The sequence below is a fragment of the Hydractinia symbiolongicarpus genome, chromosome 1, assembly GCF_029227915.1.
Source record: "Hydractinia symbiolongicarpus strain clone_291-10 chromosome 1, HSymV2.1, whole genome shotgun sequence".
Lineage (NCBI taxonomy): Eukaryota > Metazoa > Cnidaria > Hydrozoa > Anthoathecata > Hydractiniidae > Hydractinia > Hydractinia symbiolongicarpus.
The window spans coordinates 15,513,745-15,536,781 of NC_079875.1; the positions used below are offsets into that span (position 1 = coordinate 15,513,745).

The 23,037-nt window shown below is 33.0% G+C and overlaps 1 protein-coding gene across 1 annotated transcript; it reads right to left on the bottom strand.

Moving 5' to 3' along the window:
• Positions 1 to 2,432: 2,432 nt before the first annotated feature.
• Positions 2,433 to 14,592, bottom strand: LOC130642346 (uncharacterized). Its single transcript, XM_057449434.1, has 16 exons — positions 14,363 to 14,592; positions 11,367 to 11,423; positions 10,452 to 10,479; positions 10,309 to 10,363; positions 9,671 to 9,822; positions 9,305 to 9,360; positions 8,754 to 8,820; positions 8,601 to 8,648; positions 8,141 to 8,246; positions 7,896 to 8,066; positions 7,643 to 7,749; positions 6,917 to 7,008; positions 6,391 to 6,417; positions 5,808 to 5,881; positions 3,736 to 3,894; positions 2,433 to 3,623 (listed from the first exon to the last, which is right to left on the bottom strand). Exons 1-16 carry the CDS (start codon positions 14,447 to 14,449, stop codon positions 3,428 to 3,430), a joined length of 1,482 nt encoding a protein of 493 aa, XP_057305417.1. The 5' UTR covers positions 14,450 to 14,592; the 3' UTR covers positions 2,433 to 3,427.
• Positions 14,593 to 23,037: the final 8,445 nt, after the last annotated feature.

Consider the following 23,037-nt stretch of genomic DNA (forward strand, 5'->3'; position numbering starts at 1 on the left):
CTGCATCAGTTTCATACACAATCTAAGGGCGTGTGGATCGCTGTAACACCAAGCTGCAAATCAACTCACATAGAATGAATTAGAGGAAGCAATTCTTAAGAGTAAGCAACGTTGCTGCACAATAAAAACGCTTTTATAACTTTTTCTTGAATGCCCGTATTGAAACTTTTGTGAGCTGTGCGTGATGTCAAACAGGCCGCTAAACCAACATTGAATGGAGTAGTTACAACATAAGGAAAATCTTCTTTTGTACTGATTGTTCGTGATCATCCACGCTTTACTAAAATTTGGTGTGTTTTTACTAAACCTCAGTATATGGATGAATCTCCTGAAAGTGGAAAATAATCTAACCACGCATTGCACATGTTTTGGTTTTTAAAGTCAGCTTAAATTTTGAAGTGAGTACTTAAGTGCGAATTTGTTATCTTACATTTTTCATGTCAAACATGATATTTGACTTTTCATTTATGTGTTTGTGGACCAAAATATACGTTTCATGTGTGTTATTTTACTTTTTTACTTGTATTATTTCTAAATGTAACTAAATCTAACGTACCTGCAATAGTCGCCGTAACCACAAAGGCGGTCATCACGTATGGTACTAGTATTAAGTTAAGATCGAAAACCTACGGTCATGTCTTCTATAATTAGTAAGCAGAAGAATTTTGGGCAAGCAAATGCTCGTGTCTAATGCATCTGCAATAGTTCATACAAAAGCTAAAGCTTGTTGATGCAAGAGACAAATTCAAGCAATGCTTCCCAACCGGAATGGAAAAGTTGGCAAAGAGACAAAAGTATAGATATCTCTTCTCCTTATGTAATAGTTTAATATTGCTTTCAAACAGCATGTTTGATTGATAATTTCGGCCTTCCCCAAATGCGCTAATCTGTAATAAATAGCGTTGAAAGATTTCTACTGTAACAATTTTTACACCAACAATTCGTTATTACGTTATCAAAAGAGCTCTTCATTAAGAGTGGATTTACAACTAGTCTCTCATAACAATGCCTAAAAATGAAGACACAATAACACCCAAAACACAAAACTTTATGGAGTTTATTAAGACGTCATGCTACGGAACCTAACATTTACTAAATTTTTCTTTTTATTGCATTCCTTAGTTTTGTTATAATAAAACAGGACCGAGTTACACTGGACGCTTGTCATCGAAAAGGAATCTAGAACGTAAGCATATTGCAGCATAAGGTTCTCTTTCAGCTAACAGCACTGCCAACCGCTAAAAACCGGTTGAATACTGTTCACTACCAGGCGAATATGCCATTGATGCCCAAATTACCACTGCTGCATTTACTAAATATTTAGCTATACCGATCAAGAAGTAACAAATAAGAAAGAAATAAAGTAATTGCGTGAAAACTTGGGTTACTTAAAGAACATATTAGTACAAACAGATTACAGGTAAACAATTAATTTGATGACGTCACAGGGATGACAAATATTGATGTTTATGTCATTAAACTTAGTAAATGAAGTCTGGTAAGTATTATATCCATAGGTTATATTATTATTTGTTGTTGCTAAGGACATATATTGCCTCAGCAACACTTCAGTAGCCACCTGGTAACCAACATACATGTAATAAATAAATACATAACCAATACAACATTACAAGTGTCAGCACATTTTAATTTTTTTAAAAAATTAACCGTCTGAAAAATGCTGTCTCAGCCCCTTTTTAAACCCCGCCCATAATATGCAAAAGTTCAGCACAAAATTGCATATCCTAACCCGTTCTTCCAAGCCAAAGATGGCGCGAGAATATTGAGCAACAGCACGCTCTCTTCCCTGCTAGTAGGATTTAAAAAGATGTATTGTGAAGTCCATTGTGTAATGGATGATGAAATGAATTTTGCAAGAAAAACAAGTAAAAGCCGTGTCTGTCTGTCTGTCTGTCTGTCTGTCTGTCTGTCTGTCTGTCTGTCTGTCTGTCTGTCTGTCTGTCTGTCTGTCTGTCTGTCTGTCTGTCTGTCTGTCTGTCTGTCTGTCTGTCTGTCTGTCTGTCTGTCTGTCTGTCTGTCTGTCTGTCTGTCTGTCTGTCTGTCTGTCTGTCTGTCTGTCTGTCTGTCTGTCTGTCTGTCTGTCTGTCTGTCTGTCTGTCTGTCTGTCTGTCTGTCTGTCTGTCTGTCTGTCTGTCTGTCTGTCTGTCTGTCTGTCTGTCTGTCTGTCTGTCTGTCTGTCTGTCTGTCTGTCTGTCTGTCTGTCTGTCTGTCTGTCTGTCTGTCTGTCTGTCTGTCTGTCTGTCTGTCTGTCTGTCTGTCTGTCTGTCTGTCTGTCTGTCTGTCTGTCTGTCTGTCTGTCTGTCTGTCTGTCTGTCTGTCTGTCTGTCTGTCTGTCACGCAAAATGGTAGCTTAGCTGCGCAAAAGCGAGAAGCACGCAATGCGGTATAAAAAGGACGGGCGAATCAGTAGATTTTCCACGGGCTAACGACTAGTGTTTAAAAATTTATACATATATAAGTACCGGTAAATATATCTCTACACTTTCTAAAGTAAACAAAGAACACGTTAAAAGAGATATAAATAAAATTACATGTATTTACAATCGAGTCCCTCTCGAACTCCTAATGTACGAGATTTTTAAGATAACGAGACTTCACTAGAAAAAAGTTTGAGCTGGCAGGTTTTAAATTTTTTGACAAGTTGCAGCATGACTGAGAAAAAAAGAGGATGCCAAAAGAAAATCTTTATGATACATGATATGATAACGCAGAATATTGGTAATCATTTACTTTTTTACAGTTAGTTTTCCTGTCGACACAAGCTCTCGAAAGCGATTGATTTATATAAGAATATAACTCAAATAGCGTTTGAGCACGAAAGCAAAAATGCTCATTATTTGTTGATTTCTATGGAAATATTTTTTGAGAAGTTTGCAAAAAGCTTTCTCTTTGGTTGTAAATGCTGACAAGACTAAGATTCTTTTTGAGATAGCGAAGAGATGGAGATAACGCATGTTTAAGATAACGAGAGCTAACTGTACTGCATCCTCGTCCCCAGGGTCTTGTGGCCCCTGAGCCGTCCAAAATGCCCTAGGAACGAGGTTTAACTGTACTGATGAAAGTCCGACTGCATGTATAATAACAGGAAAATCTCGCCGACTGTTAGTTTAAAATGCATGTTTAAAAAACTTTTGTCGGTTTTCTTTGTGCATTTTTAAAGGGAAAGAAGAAGACTCTGTCAGACAAGCAGTGCAGAAACCTTTAATGTTTATGACAAAATTCGGATAATTATAATTGCTTACTTTTTAGCAGAATTTGAGGGAAAGGAACAGTGCTTTAGTTCTAATAAGAGTTAGACAAAATGCTAAATACTTTTCCAGCCAATCTTAAATGTCTGTGTGTAGTGTATTTTAAAAATATCATAATTATCTACATGAGATATTTTATTTGACGATTAAGACAGGGCTTAATATTGCTTTCTGTCTATAAGTTTTGGAAGTTGTGTTGCAAAGAAAGCGTTAAAAATGCTTAAAAAAGAAAGAAGGTAAAAAGTGAAGTATTGATTGAATGGAAAGCCAAGAGGATTTTCATTATCTTCAACGTCTTTGATGTTTCCCAACGACCACGAAAATACGCTGCCAAATAATGTAGGTGCAACGCTTCTAAAAAGTAAGAACTTTTAGATTTTTGAAGGAAGAGACATGAATGCATACTGAATTACAGTAAGACAGGCAAATATCAGAGCAGCTAAGCAGGTAGGTACACAAAATTTACCTTGTTAAGCATGTGAGAGACATACATAATCCATTTGCTGATCCCACAAGATCGGATGGTACAGAGTTATTTAAAAACACATTTACAGTGACGAATCCTCCTTCAAGTGCAAGGCGTGTAAGTAAGGACATTACAACCAGACATATCCAAAACAAATATCTGAAAATAATGAATCAGTTCGTTTAACACGTTATAATATAATGTGCCTATCTTTTCGTGAAGCCATGTTTAAAAATATAAATAATTACTGTATTTGTTAACCATCTAAGACAAAATTTAATTGGTTACACTTGAAGCATAAGTCTAAAAACGTCCTGTCGCAAAATAGAAAAGTTTTATGCAGATTTCAAAAGTCCCTATAGAATTATCCCATATGAAGAAAGTATAGTGACGATCATGAGTTTCCCATTTTCGTCCAGTTGGATGTACAATTTGAAAGCTTAGTTACAACGAATGGTGAATTTAATTTTTTGGCAAGCTAGCCATGTTGACTAAGTAGCTAAAAGAACTAAGGGATTGAGAGTTAGAATTGAGAGCATTCTGTGCTATAACTTTGTTGTCTTGTGATAAACATTGTCAACAAAACGGATATCGCTTCACTGTTCTTTATAGATAGTATAGTTAACTAGTTATGTCAAAGAAACATTGAAGTGAAAAAATTACGCTGAAATCTAGGTTATTCAACTACATAACTCGATGTTGTTGTTTCTTTTGTACGGTATGTTTTTTTTTAAAAACAATGTATTTTTGGAAATAAAATACAAAATCATTTCCAATCCTTTTGAAATTATTTTTTCGTCCTTGTTTACTATGTAAGCTGTCATTTTTCTTGACTACAGACAATACCAATCCATATCTGTCTCTAGGGTTAGCGATATTCCTTTGATCTTTCCGCGATTTTTTAGAAATTTATTTTGACTTTGCTTCTACAAAAGTGTAGTTATTTTTTTATAAACAAAAGTCGTTGGTAATTAATTTTATTGTTCCCTCGATACAATTACTTAATTACGTGCACGGGAAGATTAACAAACACTGAGTTGTCTATTTCGTTACAAAAAATTTTAATTATTCGCGCATTCTTAAAGAGGTTATCAAAAAATTAACAAGAACAATTTATGATATGAAGGAGAAAAATAAATTCTTGGAACATTTTGTAAGTATTTTATCTGCTTTTGGATTAAAATTAATACATCGAATTATAATAAAAGTGGATTGTTCTCCTCCTCCATAAATATAATTTCTGAATTTATTTCGAGAATCTTGTGCCATAGCCATTTATATTTTTTATAAGAACGTCAAATTTTAACTGATGCTGGATGTGCTTATTTTTTGCTAAAATTGTTTTTATTATGTATTAATATGTATTATAAATATATTAAAAGCGTAAGAAAATGTTAAATTTAGTGTTTCACTTGCTATTCACAAAGCTTCTGTCTTGATCCATACCAAGCGGTAAAAATTCGCTAATTATTGTTATATTCATTTTAGGAGAAGGCGGCGAAAGACTCGATGTTTTTTCGCATATTTTTATCAGCTTAAAAATTCGATCGAGGCCCAGTATGTCTTACTGTGTTCTTTATAGTAAGCCATACTTTAGCGTGAATGTTTTGATAGACTAGACTGCAATAAAAAAAAGTGTAGTTGTTACCACTTGAGTGGCTAAGTGCACCTTTTTAGGAGCTATGACTACCACAGAGTAAAATTTTATAACATTTTTTAGATGCACAAAATAACGGTGCTGTGGATTCTTCCACCGGCTAACGACTAGTTTTTGATAAAAGCGATTTTTCAATGAAATTACTTTTTACACTTTCTCTCTCTTTTTATTTTAGCAACATTATAAAACAGTATTATGGCAAGCCACAAGATGCAATATGTCGATTTAGCTTCCCCAAAATCATACTGCAACTAACGTAAACTAACAAGTGATGTGTACATTGCATGCCACTGTTTTATTCACTCCTCTTAACGACATTACTAATCGCATAAAGCAGTCTGCATCCTTTCTTGGACTTACTTGTTTACAATAAAAATATTTTAGTTATAATATAAGAAAGTAAAAAATTCCTTACTTGTTGATAATTACAGCAATTGATACATTCATTGGTAAACAAAATACCATCATGAGAGAAGCAAAGACGAAAACCTTTGTTGAAAAATATCATAATTCTATTACATGTTTCGCCTGCAAAATAGCACAATAACCACAGAACAATAAACTATCGAATGTAGAACACGGGTTACACCTTCTGATTTATCATGACAACAGCTAATGGGTACATTTATGTCCTATATGTTTTGTAGAATCTCGACTAAATTCCTCAAATTACATTAACAGATCATAGTATAATGTGATAAACTGATTATTACATTTAGTGCTTCATGTCTGCAAGTTGCGCGTGGCTTTATGGTTAAGGAGTTCGCATCGTAATTACAAGGTCCGTGTTCAGTCCACAGCGCGGGCATGTTTAACAAGTGTCTTTACCGCATCTACGGGTCAACCCATGCCATGTGATGGAGATTAGGTAAGCAATGGCGGAGTATACTTAATGTATACATTCAGAACATAGGGCATACGTTGATAACAGTGTGGAGTGGTTGTATCCTGTATAAACATTCAGCATAATAATAAAGTAATAATTAACTATTACTTACCTTTCTTGACCCAAATTTACTTGTTAACTGGAAGGAAGAGATAAAAGAGTTAAAAAAAGTGATAAGATTGATAGTAAGTGCATATATAAATGAACGAGGTTAACAATCACCCCCCCCCCCCCCCCTTCCTCTTAGTCACTACACCTTAAAGGTCTAAATTAAGTTATACCTCCTTGTTATAAAAGACTTAAAATTGAAGATTGTTGCTATATAGAAAAAGACACCTACTGATACTGAAAAGACTACAAACGATAAAGAAGTGTATGTAAAAACCAATATCCTGTTATATTTTAATTAAAACGATTTTACGCAACAGCTTATCATTAAAAGGTAAGTGCTATTTGAAAACATGGCAAATCCGTGGAATAGAATTTTTATAACTTTTCGTGAATACGTCAATAATAACAGAAATAAAGTTTAGATAATTGACAAAGCTAAATGGCGCTATGTATTACATCTCCACAAGCAGTTTGGAATGATTCTTACTTAGAATTTAACAAAATACATACTTGAACTAATATCTTACTTTTCCTATCAATGGAACCTGTATCAGTATCATCAGACATGTAACGATCAAAAGACACAATCCAATTTGCTGTGAACTGAAACCATAGCCATCTACAATCAAAGTTAATAATAACATTGTCGCGTGCATTTTTTTTTATTATAAAACGTTTAGGAACAGACACCTTTCATGTTATGGTACTAGTTAGAAGAACACATCATTCGGTGCAAACCGCCCGAAACATTATTTAAAATAAATTTGTGTTTCTTACATGAATTTTACTTGGTACTGCATAGTTCATGCAGGCAGCATTTCAAAAATAGTGTAACACATTAAGGAAGCTCAAATTTATGCATGGTCCATAAAATATGTATTCTTCTGGATAATTAGCCACATTAAAAGCATAAAACCTGAAATTTGATGCTGTAATAACGTGAAAGTGAGAAAGCTGCTAATACTGTAAGACAAAAATTTAGCTAGTTAGCTAGTGCATCTATTAAATACAAAACTTTCTATAAATGCTGCATTATATGCGCCAAGTACTGTGTTTGTGTAGTCAGGCTCTTGCCACTTATTAGCTCTGCCAACACTAACTCTTGGTTGAGTATTTCCTTATAAAAATGGACAATAGATATCCTATAGACTTAGCTATATTTTTAGGAATAGAAGTAAAAGTTAAATTTGCAGCAACTTTAGTTCAATAATCTCTAAATCAAAGGGTTATATTTCAGTAAGACAGAAACTTACTATATTCCTTTGCTGTCGCTGCAAAGACAGGGTAGATATCTTGGTAAGCTACAGCTAGCATATAACACGTTCCTGCTAGTGTACAACTCATAACACAACTTTTGAACCTGAATAAAGAAAGATTTTGAAATAAAATAGAGTTACACGTAGTTCTCCAACTTCCAATATGATTTTAGTTAGTAGTTTCATTAAATTTGGAATCTATTTAAAAAAGGTGTATCAGTGTAGTAAAAAGGTAAAACTGCTTCCATACCGAAGCAATCTACAAAATGTCGTATTAAACATCCAATTTTTTAATCTCTTCCATTGAGAAGATTGCGCGATCAGTTGACTGGTAGTTAACATAGAAGAAAATACTGTTTTACGCCTTTCGGTTGCTCCATATTTGCATCTTTGTAGATCTAGCACCACTTCGTATGAATTGCTGAAATAGCAATTAAAATGAACCTTTTGCACAAAGTAAAATAGTGTCTGTTATTCAGCAAATTGACAACTTACCTCGATTTCTTTGCAAAAGCCAATACAAATATTACTAGCAGCAGTAGCATGACTAGCGCCATAAGAAGGTTAGGAAGTAGTATACTGTAGCGTCCAAATACAGAATCTAAATGAACAATGGGTTTAAAAGTGAATTACTTTAGTGACAAAGAAAGCCATTAAAATTAGTTTTGATGTTCTAAACGTACTGTCTACACCATTATTAGCACATTGTTTAATTATTCATCAAATTCTAAGTCACTTTTCACATATTTTTAGCCAAGGCGTGTCTGTGACATTTGTGCGAATAATGAAAAGTAAGTTCTAGTTACCACACGGTGCTGAGTGCAACATGGGGTGTATTTTTCGAGTGGTTTAACTTGTGCGACAACTATTATATCATTAGCAAGTAAAAATCTTTAGAATGGTTTAAAATGCGTTAGATATTTTAACTAGAAGTAGAGAAGTGAATCATAAATACCTTTGCTAAAAACACCATCATATTTCTCTGCAGGGAATGATAAATAACCTAAGAAACAAGAGTGCGTGTGTGTATTGAATTCCAGTTGCCTAAAAAACACAACAAGTAGTGTATGAAAACAAATGCATTAAAACATGAAAGTGTTCCACTTACCTCCGAGTACAGGTCCTAGAACAAATCCAGTTGAATAAGAGGATACTATTATTGTCACTCCAAGGGACTAAAAAAAAGGAAAATGTACTTACTATCAGCAAAAAGAAATAAGGTTTTTTTTTCTTAAGCTTGACCAATTTATTTGACGATTTTTAATGTATGTGTTTCAATAAACTATGACCTTATATTAGTAATATTAGTTTCTAATGACAAGCGACTTCTTAAACCTTATACAGATAAGAAAACATGTTGCAGGAGGTTTTTTTTAGTTTGTTAGATAATAAGAAAGTTATCAGGTATAAGAATATTTACAAAACAGAATCTGGACAAAACGTTTTTAAAACTTATTATAGGGTTGTTAAATGACATCAGCGATCAAGAAAATTTCACAACTAAGTTATTGGGAAATGTTCGCTTTTTGTGTCATTTGTCCTATAATGAGCGACAAGGAACCCTTAGACTTACATTCACCCAAAACCATCGGTAAACTTTTCCTCATTATATCTAGACTAGAATAACAACAAGGGACATAAAAAATCAACGTTTCGTACCATGTTTGTATTGTCACAGATATCAGCTATTATTGCTTTGCTGACAACGACCATACCTAAAATAAATTTAACGGCTTAATTTTAACATGTAAATCACATTACAATCACAAAAGGCTTAGCAAAGAAATTAATATATAGAAAAGAGTAAAAATGTCTGAGGAGAATTCTTCATGTGAAATGAAATACATAAAAATAAAGTTCAGTAATGTAAAACAAGATGAAATGAAATCACCTGTAGAGAAATTAAGAAGAACAGACTAAACCTCATTGTAAAGCAAGGCAAAGGTAGCTTAACCAAGAGCGGGGCAAGATGAGCTAAGTGTAAGTAGTTATGGCAAGAAGTGTAAGTAATTGAATACAGTTTACCGGCGCAACAGCCAGCAGCAAACTTTGTGACAACAGCCCACTTGAAACTAGTTGTAAAACCAAATGCAATGGTGAACAATGCTGTTCCAATTGATGAAATTATAAAAACGTATTTTTTAGAAATCCGATCAGCCAAGTATCCCCAGAACAAGCTAGGAAAAATTAGATAATCTATAGTTTACAACGAACTTTGAAGTGTGGAACAAAAAAGATACCACATTGACATAAATGGAGTGTGGACCAGCAAGACACCAAAGAAAAACTCTTGAGAAACTCTTTAATTACCAGCAACGCAATGAAAAGCTTTTTGACTTTTTACAATATTATACCGCTGTAAACCCTTTAACCCTTTCACTACATGTGACCCGCAGGGCAAGTCATCTTGGTTGTCATTTCAATAAAAACTATATCTCAGAATTTAGTGATTTTTAAACATTTTTTAAACGAGGCGACGCAGCAAAACTTGTCTGAATTACATTTTTTGCACGACTTTTCTGTACTGAAAAAAAACTATAAAATAAATATTGTCTTTCATTCATTCAAGGCTAAAATATTGACCGTAGTAAAGACATTTTGACAAGCAAGAAAAAATTTTTGGAAAGTAAATTTCATTAAAAGATTCAAAGCAGACATATTACCTGGAAAAAGTGCGAGAAACATAATAGCTGGACACAATGATTCCAACATTTTGCCCTAAATTATTGTATTTTATTTTGTTTTTTCATTTTGAACTTAGTAGCTGAAAAATGATAAGGTGTTACACGAAAAGAAATCATCCTACCTGTATCCACTTCAGATATTCCAAAAGACTAAATATTAAAGTAAAAATAAAGATGACCTTAAATATTCCTTTCACTAGCAATTTCAGCGGTGTTAACATAAGGTTTCACTTCACCTGAAGTGAAGTACAATTTTGGGCTGCATCCTGGTTTTAAACCGACTGTGTGGTAACGGAAAATGCGCAGCAACACACACTATACCTATAATTCACTTCGGTATGTTTACATAGGGATTTTACACCCGCATCAAAACTTCACTTTTGCAAACGCGCATAGTGAAATTCAGACCAAAGTGAGTTTAACTTCTGGAATATAATGTGCAAAAGTCTCTCAACGTAGACCGAACTAATTTCACTTGAATTCAGGCGAGATAAAGCTATCATCCTAGAACATATAATAACTTAAAAAAGTCTCTACTTCTTCACAGTACGTGTGCATAAACTGTTTAAGGCTTACCTTCCATTAAAAATATAAGTTAATCGCATATGAAAGTTGTGTAGGAATTTGTAATTTGTAGTTTTTTCAAACAAAAATCTTGATTGGTCCTTAGGACTTTAAGCTTGGAAGTTTCGCTAATTATGCATGACATCGTAATGTAGCTCTGACTAAGGTGTTGTATTTAACAGTTTTGCCAAGATACATGGGGTTAAAATGTCATAAATTTGCATAATTAGCGAAACTGCTACCATCTTTACATCTGGATAACAAAGATATTCCACAAAAATTAAAAGACTCCTACACAACTTTCTAAAACAACTTACTACAATTTTAAATTAAAAAGTTCTACTTTGCATTATTTAGAAAGTGTATTCCGTATTGCTGATGTTATAACGCTATGCAGACTTGTTTTCCAGTAAAATGTAGAAACAATGTCGATAACACTTAAAATCTATGACTGTTTTTGTATTTATACATACCTTCACAAGTTGTGGTAGATAGGCATGGGCAGAGGAGTTCATCATGGAGTTAAACACCTAAATAAGCAAAGAGTAATTCGGCTCAAATATTAAATGTTGCGTATATACTGGAGTGCAATTTTGTTGGTTGCACTACGCAAGACGCAACGAAGGTGGCACCCTATAGCAGTGGGATTTCTTTAAAGAAAAATATATTTTTCTCTGCTTGGTCCATTATTTGCTTAGGTTTTCATATTTTTCACTGTAAAATTATGGGCAAGAATTACGACGGTTTAAGGAAGTCATGTTCAAAGGGTATATGTTCAGAACGATTATATGTTATCTAGCACCTTTCTATATTTTATACGCTAATTTCTTTTAAAAATACCGCCCTAAAGTTATAACAACCTTTCCATAGACTTACATAATATACGTAACATTACAATACATATATACATATATACATATATACATATATACATATATACATATATACATATATACATATATACATATATACATATATACATATATACATATATACATATATACATATATACATATATACATATATACATATATACATATATACATATATACATATATACATATATACATATATACATATATACATATATACATATATACATATATACATATATACATATATACATATATACATATATACATATATACATATATACATATATACATATATACATATATACATATATACATATATACATATATACATATATACATATATACATATATACATATATACATATATACATAACATTACAATACATGTATACATAACATTACAATACATATATACATATATAATATACGTAGCATATATACATAAATTTAGAAAAACAAGAAACATAAATTGAAAAATAACAATCAAGAGTCTCTCTGTCTGTCCGTCTGCCGTCGTCTTAAAGTTTAGATTTGTGAACATTTCAAAGGACTATACAGGTCACAGCAGTTGTTGAACAAATGCAGTTCTTCAGAAGTTTCGACACTTTGCTGATTTTGACGTTTTGGCTAAATAAGTCTCGTCAATCCATGCTATTGGAAATATTCTAGCACTTATTTATTCCAGTGATTAAGTTTGTAGATACTGAGGTGTTCATGATGGATTAATGCATCATGGTGGCCTCGTGGTGCCTTCATGGTGGCTTCATGGTGGCCCCATGATGGCCTTATGATGGCCTTATGGTGGCCTTATAGTGACCTCATTGCAGCATCATGCTGGCTTTATGATGCTGGCTTCATGGTGGTCTCACGGTGGTCTCCGAAGCTTGTCAAACAAATTAAATGATTGTCGAAAGATCTTATTCTTATTTGAGTTATGCTAATCGTTTGCTAGTAGAAAGTTGCTCAGGAGATTGTCCACCGTACATATTTCTCCTATTGCTATTTCGTGATTCATTGCTCGCCTGTTAATGAATTAATGAAATTTAAAAGGACGGGAGTTATTACTATGATTATAGGTGCAATTATGATTGGCTTTTCTATTACTAAATCACCGGCAAATCTAAATAGCTTGAGTTGATCTGTTGAAACTACGGAGCAAAAATATTTGTTTTAAAGTATATGTGGAGAAATCGTTAATGGATTAGTTAAACAAAAGAAGGCTAATTACAAGGTACGTATAGACTTTATTAAACGACAAAAACTCCGTTTCCGTTTATAACTATGTTCAGCCTCTTTATTTTTATCTTTATTTTGATTTCGCTGTGCTTGATACCGATTAATTGCGTCAACAACATATCGATGCCTCTCACATAAAAAAACAATTAATTTTTTCTTTTAAATTTGAGCAGTAAGTATCGTGAGATTTTCTTGTTAAAATGGTAGCATCTTTTAGTTAATCCGCGTACACAAAGTCTGTACTTGCTTGTATTTAATCCGATCAATTTTCGGTTTTTCATTACTGTTGACACATCAGTCCAAGTAGCTAGCTAGCTACAAAGCCATGCCAGGAAAGGATACAAAAACACACACATTTTCACATAACCATATTAATTAGTACGCGCACAACCAGTTAGCTACTTACACGAACCTGCAATACAGTAAATTTATAGATGGTAAAACATATATACGATAATGAAACAACAAGTGATTGCTGTGAATATTATTTATTAGCAGACAAGACAACTTTCTTTATTGAGGTCACTTAGAGAGCTAGTTAGCGGTATCTTTTTTGCAACATTAATGTTCAAATCAAACAAACCAAGAAAAAGCTAGCTATTGCTAGATAGTTGATGCCTTACGGCTTCACAGGCAACCTACACTGCATGCAGTTAAATACAAACACAAAATCTAACCTATTACAGACCTGTGAGAGCACAAACATACTACAAAATCAATGTATATTTTTATTTTATTTTATTTTCGCACTAGCTTTTGTTGCAACAATATCAGTCATATTCTCCTACTGTGATTAATATGGTATTTTTTTCTATCAACAATTTGTGGGTGAATATTTTATCATAGCACATCCGTATTTCATTCTCAACAGAGAATGCTTCACCCCGATCAGACCTCTGATCATGACGGGTGAGTTCTGGGGACCGCGGATCGAATCCCGCTCACTGCCAGGCAGTATGTTAGTGATGAACAAAGTAGTTCTTCTACAATATAACAATTTGAGGATTTTAATAATTCTCTTAGTCAGCTCAATTGCTTTGCCAAATTTCTTTATTATAGTTAAGACATGTCGCAAACTTTTCCTTTCTGTCTTTACCTAAGAACATATCTCTTGAAATAGATAAAATAGATGAAAAGTTGAGAATTTATTATTATTCGTGAAGTCACGTTTCTTCAGTGTTAACAAAAAATGGTTAGAGTTATCTAAAATCAGAATAATTTAAACCAAAAGTATGTAGACGAGAAACGTATATCATCTATATTTGCCACAAATGAAAAAAAACATGATAGCTTGCTTTGCAGTGACGACAGTGAAATGTTCGTTAAAATTACCACAAAAATATTACCAGGTTACTTACCAGCATTAGAAACAATGAAAACACTTTAAAAGCTGGTAAGGGCGTCACATTTTCTCCATACACTAAAGCTTTTAGTGACTTCTTCATCCTTTTTAGCACCTTTAGCGAGACCGTCAAATGAAGTTACTTTATTTTAAGCACAAAATAAATTGTAATTACTACAGAAAATTATTCTAAAACCTCCCTAACATTTTATATTTGCCTGTGCTTCCTTTAATGTAAATGTGAACGTATTCTACAAACTTCTGTCATATCAACCTTTAAAATCCAGACACCTTGTTTCAACCTGCGTTCAATTATTTGTGTAAAACATGTGAAAGTTGGCAAGCACATGTGGAAACTGGTCTTAATCTTTATTGTATTTGTTAGTTATACAAATTTAAAAAGCATTACAGAAGGTCAGATTTAAATGGGAGTAATTTCTCTAATGCGTCACAAAAGGTAAATAATGAATTTTCGTCAGTCAACAGTAACTGATTGGAATTTGGATTATAAAAATAAACAAAACAAGATTGAATAGATATTCTTTATGCATCCTGTACTTTTGTCTATTTCGAACAGCCTACATTCATCACCTCTTTTCATTGAGTATACGACGAAAAGCTCACGACACGACAGATACATGCAAAATGTTCGTCATAAGAAGTGGTCATCTTCATGGGGTTTTTTTCCGAAAAAAAGGCTAATAATGACACCCGCATTTGCACTGAAAAGGTTTTTTTAATCCAGTTCCGACCATATGCCGTTCATTATATGTAAAAGGTGTATGATTTTTGCTGTATTATCATTGCATCATATAGTTGTCTTGCCAAGCCAACGAGGCGATAAACATATTATATAGTTGTCTTGCCAAGGCAGCGAGGCGATAATACCAAATTTGCGTCATCACTTTTCACAATTTTCCAATGTCAGCTAATTGTAAGAAAGAAGTAAAAAACAAACATTCCTCTTACATTCGTGTGAGTTTTCCATGCCATCTTGTCTTTTCTGTCACATCAGTTTATGCAGACATTAATATCAGATCGGTAAATCGCAGGGTTTTTAATACTTTTCCGACTAGTTCCCTTATATTTCTAGCGTGCATAGATTTTTAATTGACAGGCTATGATGATTAATAAATTTCGTGCTCGGGTTCTTCTATTGAGAATAATAAGCGAACCTACTTTAAGATTGCCACAAAGAGGTAAAGTTGTACACACCTTTTTTATAAGTTAATAAAAGAAGCCTAATCTTCGCAAGCTTTACTTCTTAAGGTTACCAAGCTGAAAGGGGGAACTTTTTTTTTGAAAGAATATAAATTATATCCCTATACTATCAGGGCTTAAAAGAGCGAGAGTTTGATTCATTTCATTCTCTGTATCAACATAAGCTGTATTTTGTCTATCTGCCAAAAGCGCGTCGTATCAACCACGCACGTAATCTTAGAGTCTATAAAAATAATATTCGATATGTTTTTATCAAATTTGTTGCAATCGCTTAGGCCAAGTAAACCAATCACGAGGTCTGATTTTAATGAAAAACCAATCCAAGATTTTCGCTGCCTCGACATGCTGACGAAGTAATAATCAGAGCCATGATGAGGAAAATGTGATTTTGATTTTATAAGTTGTCATGTTCACTCCAACGTTTGTAGGTCCTTTTTGTCTTAATAATTATTTTTTATATGCTTTTGCATGTTAAGATTAATATATTGTCACATTTCTAGCCATCTACGAATTTTAAACACACCAATTTTAAGATTTAAGCTACAAACGAAGATTTCGAGGAAGCATTTTTTAGCCTCCGGCTAAAAGTGAAATTAGTCGAATACAAATGCAATTTTTAAATTATCAGAGTAAAGTTGTTGGGTGATTATTGGAGAGTGTAATGACGGTCTGTTTTTTGTGCTCTTATTTAAACCCAAGTTGCGATTTTTTTTTTTTGAAAAGGGTATTACGTCTATACGGATGTGCGATACGGTATAAGAGATAAGAGCGCTCAGCTCGGTGTCACACTTAATTACTACAATGTTTACGACATATTGCATAACTGTACTAAAGCGCTTCGCGTCAATGTGTGGCACAGTTTATGGCTCTTATTAAGCCATTATTTGTGGTTTTACTTGTGGTTTAACCTGACGTTTAGGCGGTAAAGATGAGTCCAGTCTATGATGATAGCCGTTGTCTCTCTGTATACAAGAACCGGGTTGTGATAAACCATTAACGAAATCCTTAAGCTAAAAATAACAAGACGATACATTTTTATCAACTTCTCTCCTGCGTATTTTTATCGCCTTTGCTTTTACTATTCGCGCGTAGTAAACTGATCACGATTATCAATTTTTATGAACAACCAATCCAAATATTTTGCAATCGCGACATTTTAACGAAGGCACGTGCAACGAACAGAGCTCCTAGATGTTGTAAGCCATGTGCAAATCTTAAAAAATCTAATTTAAGATTTCAACTACAAATGTGCATCATCGTGACATAATCGAGTTAGTCGAACAGTTTTTAGTTACCTAAATGTTTTTGTTTAATTTGATATAAATGCAGTTTATCCTTTAATACTTTCTTTTTTCTTTTTGGTGTTCTCTTCAACTTCTATTTTAACTAAAAGTGAAAGTAGTATAGACAGATTTGTGATTGTGTTTTTAACAAACGTAGCTAGTTTAGCTGCAACTTTTGCGTGTCAATACAATAACAGTACTGATAACCTGTTTAATGCTAGGTAATGCAACATATTTTTGCTCCCAATTAAGGTGAGCTAAGGAACTTTATTTTGGGAGATAGAAAATGTTGCTACAATATTTGCTATGACATGATATCGGTAGGCTGTGGTGTTTTTAATTAAACCGACCTTGCAGAAAGGTTAGTTTTTGAAGAAATCTTTTACAAAGAATTGTTCTGCAAAATGTAGAATCTCAGTGACTGTTTTAGCCAATTACATAAAAAACGAAAGGCGAAAGTTCATGCTTTTATTTAAATCAAATTTGAAAGAAATTTTTACATGCCTAACTGAGCGCGCCACTGTAAGCACCGCACACAGATGTAATTTATGGTTTGACTGTACTAAGCCGTCATATCTCTGTGTCACTCACCATTAATTTTTGAACTTATCACGGAACTTATAAGCACAACCTGTAACCTGTGTTTTTATTTTTACTGGAGTTACGAAAAAGTTTTTCATAAGGCTCGCTGTCTGTCTGCGATTTTATGATAGTTTAAGAAGGGACGAGTGAATTCTCCTGCATTTTACAGTGCGCCTACAAATAGTCTACAAGAAAAGACACATCCAAAGTTCATGTTTATTCAAATAATTTGTTTCGAGAAAGAAAATGAATACACAACATTGTAAAGATGTCTCGATTTTAATAAAGGGCTTACATGGAAATGTCACACTTAATTTAATCAAAGGAAACTTCTACCGAAGTGATAAAAATGAAAACTGCCCCAGAATCCCATTATGAGCCAAAGTGACTCAAACCTATTCAAGTTCACTTCGAATCTCATTAAGTACTTTTTAAAAAAATAAAACGCGCTCAAAATAATGTTGTAAAAACAAAACAAAAATTATCTGAATTTTTTTCTAGAAGTAACAAGAAGATGAATAGGACCTATCTAGAATCTAGAAGATGTTGTCTGTGAAAGCTAAAGCCGTACGACGTCGCAAGGAAACGAAATATATACAAAACAGGCTGGATTTCGTTCAAAATGGCGGTGACAGTTATGGGGACAAAATTTGGACATAAAAAAATGGAAAAAATTTTACGCCGGGTTTTTTTCTGTTATAATTATACAATTTTCGAAGAATATTTTTAGCACAAAGTTTATCTGAAAATTCAACCATTGGTTTTCATTTGTTTTTTACGAACTGTGTTGCAAAGAAAGCGTTGAAGATGCTAATAAAAGAAAGAAGATAAAAAGTGAAGTATTGATTGAATGGAAAGCCAAAAGATTTTCATTATTTTCAACGTCTTTGATATTTCTCAACGACCACGAAAATACGCTGCCAAATAATGTAGGTGCCACGCTTCTAAAAAGTAAGTGTTTTTATTGCGATAAGTAAAAATAAAATGAATCAAATATTCCTGCCCCTGATAAAGTAGAGTTAGCACAGTCAATACTTTACTATTTTTAAAACTAGTTGACAAAAACGAAAAATCGGCATATGCTATTTCAGGGTAACTTTCCCAGTAGAGATAAATAAAACAAAAGATAGCTAATTTCCAACATCTTGCCCGATAATAAGTTGTAAAAATGAGGACTATTTTCTAAAGATTTATTGTGTAAAAACTAGGTTTTGTCAAAAAAAATAATCTATTTGTTTTACTTTGTAGACCGGTTCTTTGTAAATATTACTTGTGTACATCTTTAGCTACCATTATTATTTTGCGATAGGGATTTAAAAGTCATACTGTGTTAATTAAAGCCCTTCGGAAAGGCTTTTCGCCAATAAAAGCTACGGATTGCTTGCATTTACAAAAATATCTAAAAGGTATGAAAAAGGATGAATAAGAGCATTATGAATCTTCTCTAACCTCGTTAAGCACGTTAGAGACATACACAATCCATTTGCTGATCCAACAAGATCGGATGTTACAGAGTTATTAACGAATACGTGGACAGTGACATATCCTCCTTCAAGTGCAAGGCGTGTCAGTAATGAAAAAATGATTACATATGTCCAAAACAGCCTTCTAAAATAAAGGTGAGATTGATTCTGTTTGAGCAGATGATTTTTAATTAGCTTCGGTAAAACAAAAAAGATTAAGATATAGCTTGTTGTCATATTGACTTATCGGTGCACAGGTGGGTAGAAAAATATCGAATTAAAAATTGCCCTTTCTAAAGATTGTAAATTGATTCTTTCTGCTTAGTATGCAAGTATGGCGATTGTTTAGTTCGGCGGTTGCTGCAATTTTACGGCTTTCGAATTTAGATAAGAGCTTTCAATAGGATCGTTATAGAGAACTATTATCAACTATTTATTATAACAAAAAAATTTCTTACTTGTTTTGGATTACTGTAATTGATACATTGATTGGAAAACAAAACACCATTAGGACGGAACATGAGAAGAAGACCTTAGGAAGTACATTAAAAATTAAATTTGCCAATGCAAAAAAATTGTTATAATTTTCTGTTGTTTTTATAGAAATAAAAAGTATTTTGTATACATTAGAATGAAATTAATATGTGCGTTATTTCTATAACTTCACGGTTATTGGGTTATGTTGTGCTTGCCGGTTCTTACTGAAAATTGAAGGATTGGAACTCTAAAAGATTAGATTGTTATGAAAAGCGCTTCACATGTTTGAGAAAGAGATTAAGTCGGGCTACCCAACGGTGCAGAACACGAACCATTTAGGTTTTCTCCTTATCCACCTTAATGGCAAATAATATATGGGAAGCAAATTATTTGTTGGCCATAAAAGGGTTTTTTTAAAACCAAGCGCTCATTTTAAGGGTTAAAACCCTTAAAGCCTTTACGTAGTAAACTATTGGGAAATTTGTGATTATCACAGATAATGACTTCAACATTAAAATACAAGGATTGCACACTGTTATCTGGAACACATTGTAAATTTGACATAGATATTAATAATAAAGTATAATTGGAGGTTACATCATCAACATCACCAGTTTATTTTTCATCTTGGGATAATTCATTGCAGAAAGTGATTGGTAAAGAAGACTGTTGAACTAATACAGTTGGAAATTGAATTTCATAATATACTTTAAAATTGCATTTATTTATTCATCTTGTCATTTGACATAACTTACCTTTTTGGAGCCATATTTGCTTGTTAACTAAAAAGGAGAGATAACGGCGTTATAAATAATTTAGTCAGCTATCATTCTCCGACTAATTACACTATTCATAAATTGGTTATAATTCCTTTTTTCATAAAATTCACTTCTTTTCTTCTTTGGCAATGAATACCTTTTATTTTTTCAACGACTATTATTTTTGTTGGGATAACATTCAGGTATATATGTTTCATCTATTTAAAAAGTAACTTGGCAATAATATGGATCATTTTCTATATATGTAGCAATAATCTTTTTTACTTTTTTCGGATATATATAGGCGCTGGGACTGCCCTACAGAGAATTTTGTTCAGACGCAAAATTATTTTTTGTTCTCTATAAATGTTTATATGGTTGCGGCGCATGTTGTCATTTCACTTAAAACTTTTTTGTGAACACAACTAACTAGAAATCTACCTATTTTGTCTGAAAAGGTTATAGTCCATATCCAGACTGTGCATTGCTGTTATGAAAAATTCATAAAAACGCATAAGCTATTTCATTGCAGTGTGTAATTTTGTTTCGGAGAAAATCTCATTATAATACTAAGACAGAACTGCCTTAGCTTCCCTTTAAAAAAATGCTATATGTCATCGCTAGCGCATAATGCACGTTTAGTTGTAATAAAGTCGTAGAGTTAGAGATGTGATGAAAAAAATGTCTTTTCAGTTACTGTTTGTTGCATATTAAGACAGTAACTATTACAAACTGTCTCAAACTTATTGCAAAATGCGTGGGTATTACAAATAGCGACAGCACACTACTTAGGTGGACTACTACGAAAGTCAAGTAAAGCAAATAGTTATGTGCAAAATAAACTAAATCAGTATCTCACTTTTGCTATCAGTGGTACTTGTATGGGTATCATGAGGCATGACACTATGAGCAGAGATAATCCCATCTCCTGTGTATTGAATCCATAACCACCTAAATTTGAAAAACAGAAAGAACATGCGAATTAATTAATTGTGTTTATTTTGAGGTATTAATTGTTCATTTGTCATCTAAAAATTTACTATTTAGAGAAGTAAACCATGCAGGTTAAATATTTTATACAATGAAATGTCGATTTTGGGGGGAATAAGAAAGTGTTTTGAACCTTATTTGTCGTTACCAGACTTCAGTGAAAATATTCCAGACATGATTACGCTAGATGTACTTGCTACGTAGAAATAACTTTGTGCCCAAATTGCCACACCGAGAGAAAAGTTCCAAGTAAATGAACAAACACACAAACAATATTGAATTTGCGGAAGTAGAAATGGTCAAATTCATGGTCAAATTCCAAAGCGTTTTTTAAAAAAAATTACTTTTAACTTGCCATCGTCTGTAAAAACTGTCTGTGTTTCCTGTGGCTTAAAAAAATAAATTTGAATTGAATTAATCAATTGGGTTTTTGCCAATGCGAAAATTAGAGATGTAAAAAGGATGTGTTGTAAACACCAATACCGAAAACGTACAGTGGCTGTAAAACCACATTTGGTTAACTGCTTTGTAAATTTTAATAAAAAAAAATTAGTAGATGTTTTAACGCTAAATTGGTATTTTTCTAAATATTTTTAACAGTACTCGGGCGAGATAAATATCTATAGCCCATGAAAAGAATTTACAGTAATTCGCTGGGTAGAAAAACTTCACCGGAACTGTGGCTATTAATTAATTTAGTCGCCAATCATTTTTAGTTCACCGGAATTCAAATATACTCTCTCATATGTCCGTGGCACGACTTTTTTCCTCGCGCATTATTTTAAACAAGCAGCGAGTAAAATAGGAGAAAGCATTTATAGGTGTACAAAATTTGACAAAAACGAAAATAAAACAAAAACAGCTAAGCTAAAATTTAGTTACTTAAGCTTGTTTTCCATCAGGCGTTAATTCGCGTTAAGCAGGTGCGCTAATTGAAGTTAATTTTTTTAACGCCTAATGGAAACGTCGAAGACTAATTAGCGCACCTGTTGTAACTCGAATAAGCGCGCGGACTAAATATCAAATCTCTTGATTTTTTTTACAGCGGCGAACAAAAAAAGCTTATAATTAAAAGGTTTTGTATTAACTCTTCAAGAAGACGGTAATATTCTCCACACTGCCCTCGTTTTTACAAGAAATATACTGTCCTAAAATCTTTTTTTTGTTTTTCCTTCTTTTTTAACTCGCTCTATAAAAATCCATAATAAATTGTCCTTCTCGATGTTTTTGGACGTATTTTATCAACGAAATAAATTAAATTAGCGTTACTTTCACTTGTAATGGAAACTTCCTCGCGCGAAATCTTACTATGAATAACTTTTAGCAAATGAAAGTCCAAAATTAGAGCAAAAAAATTAAAAGCGATTTAACGCCAGATGGAAACCAAGCTTAACTAATCGAAAAAATAGTATTAGATAATTCTGTACAATTGCAATGATAAAGAGTTAATTAAATTCACACAATTAAGTATCCCGTGTTGTCCACAACTTACTATATTTCTTTGTTGTCGCAGCTAGCACTGGATAGATTTCTTCATACGCCACAGCCAGCATGTAAAACATGGCTGCTAGTGTGCAACTCATAACACAAACTTTAAGACTAAATAAAAATAATTATCTGTGTAATAACATTAAAGCTTGGGGACAAGATTGAATTAACTTAGATTTATATTAGGAACTAATTGCGTTGCTTGTCTTTCAATAAATTTTACGAACCTTGGCAAAATATGTTGGGACAAATAATGTTTTTAATAGTTTTAATGTTTGTCTATTTTCAAATTATAGTACAAAGTACATACACAATAAAGCCCTGTCAAGCAAATGTTGGTCAAAATCAAGCACTTCTGTGTAACAACATTGACACAGAGGAAAGAGGATTTGATTTGCTGTTTCATTTCTTTGCTGAGATTGTTGCTTA

Coding starts and splice junctions, on each gene's coding strand:
- LOC130642346 (XM_057449434.1), bottom strand. CDS start 14,449: ATGAAGAAGTCACTAAAAGCTTTAGTGTATGGAGAAAATGTGACGCCC. Junction 9,361..9,670: donor TGCTGCTGGCTGTTGCGCCG/GTAAACTGTATT, acceptor AATTTATTTTAG/GTATGGTCGTTGTCAGCAAA. Junction 3,624..3,735: donor TCTCTCACATGCTTAACAAG/GTAAATTTTGTG, acceptor CTTACTTTTTAG/AAGCGTTGCACCTACATTAT.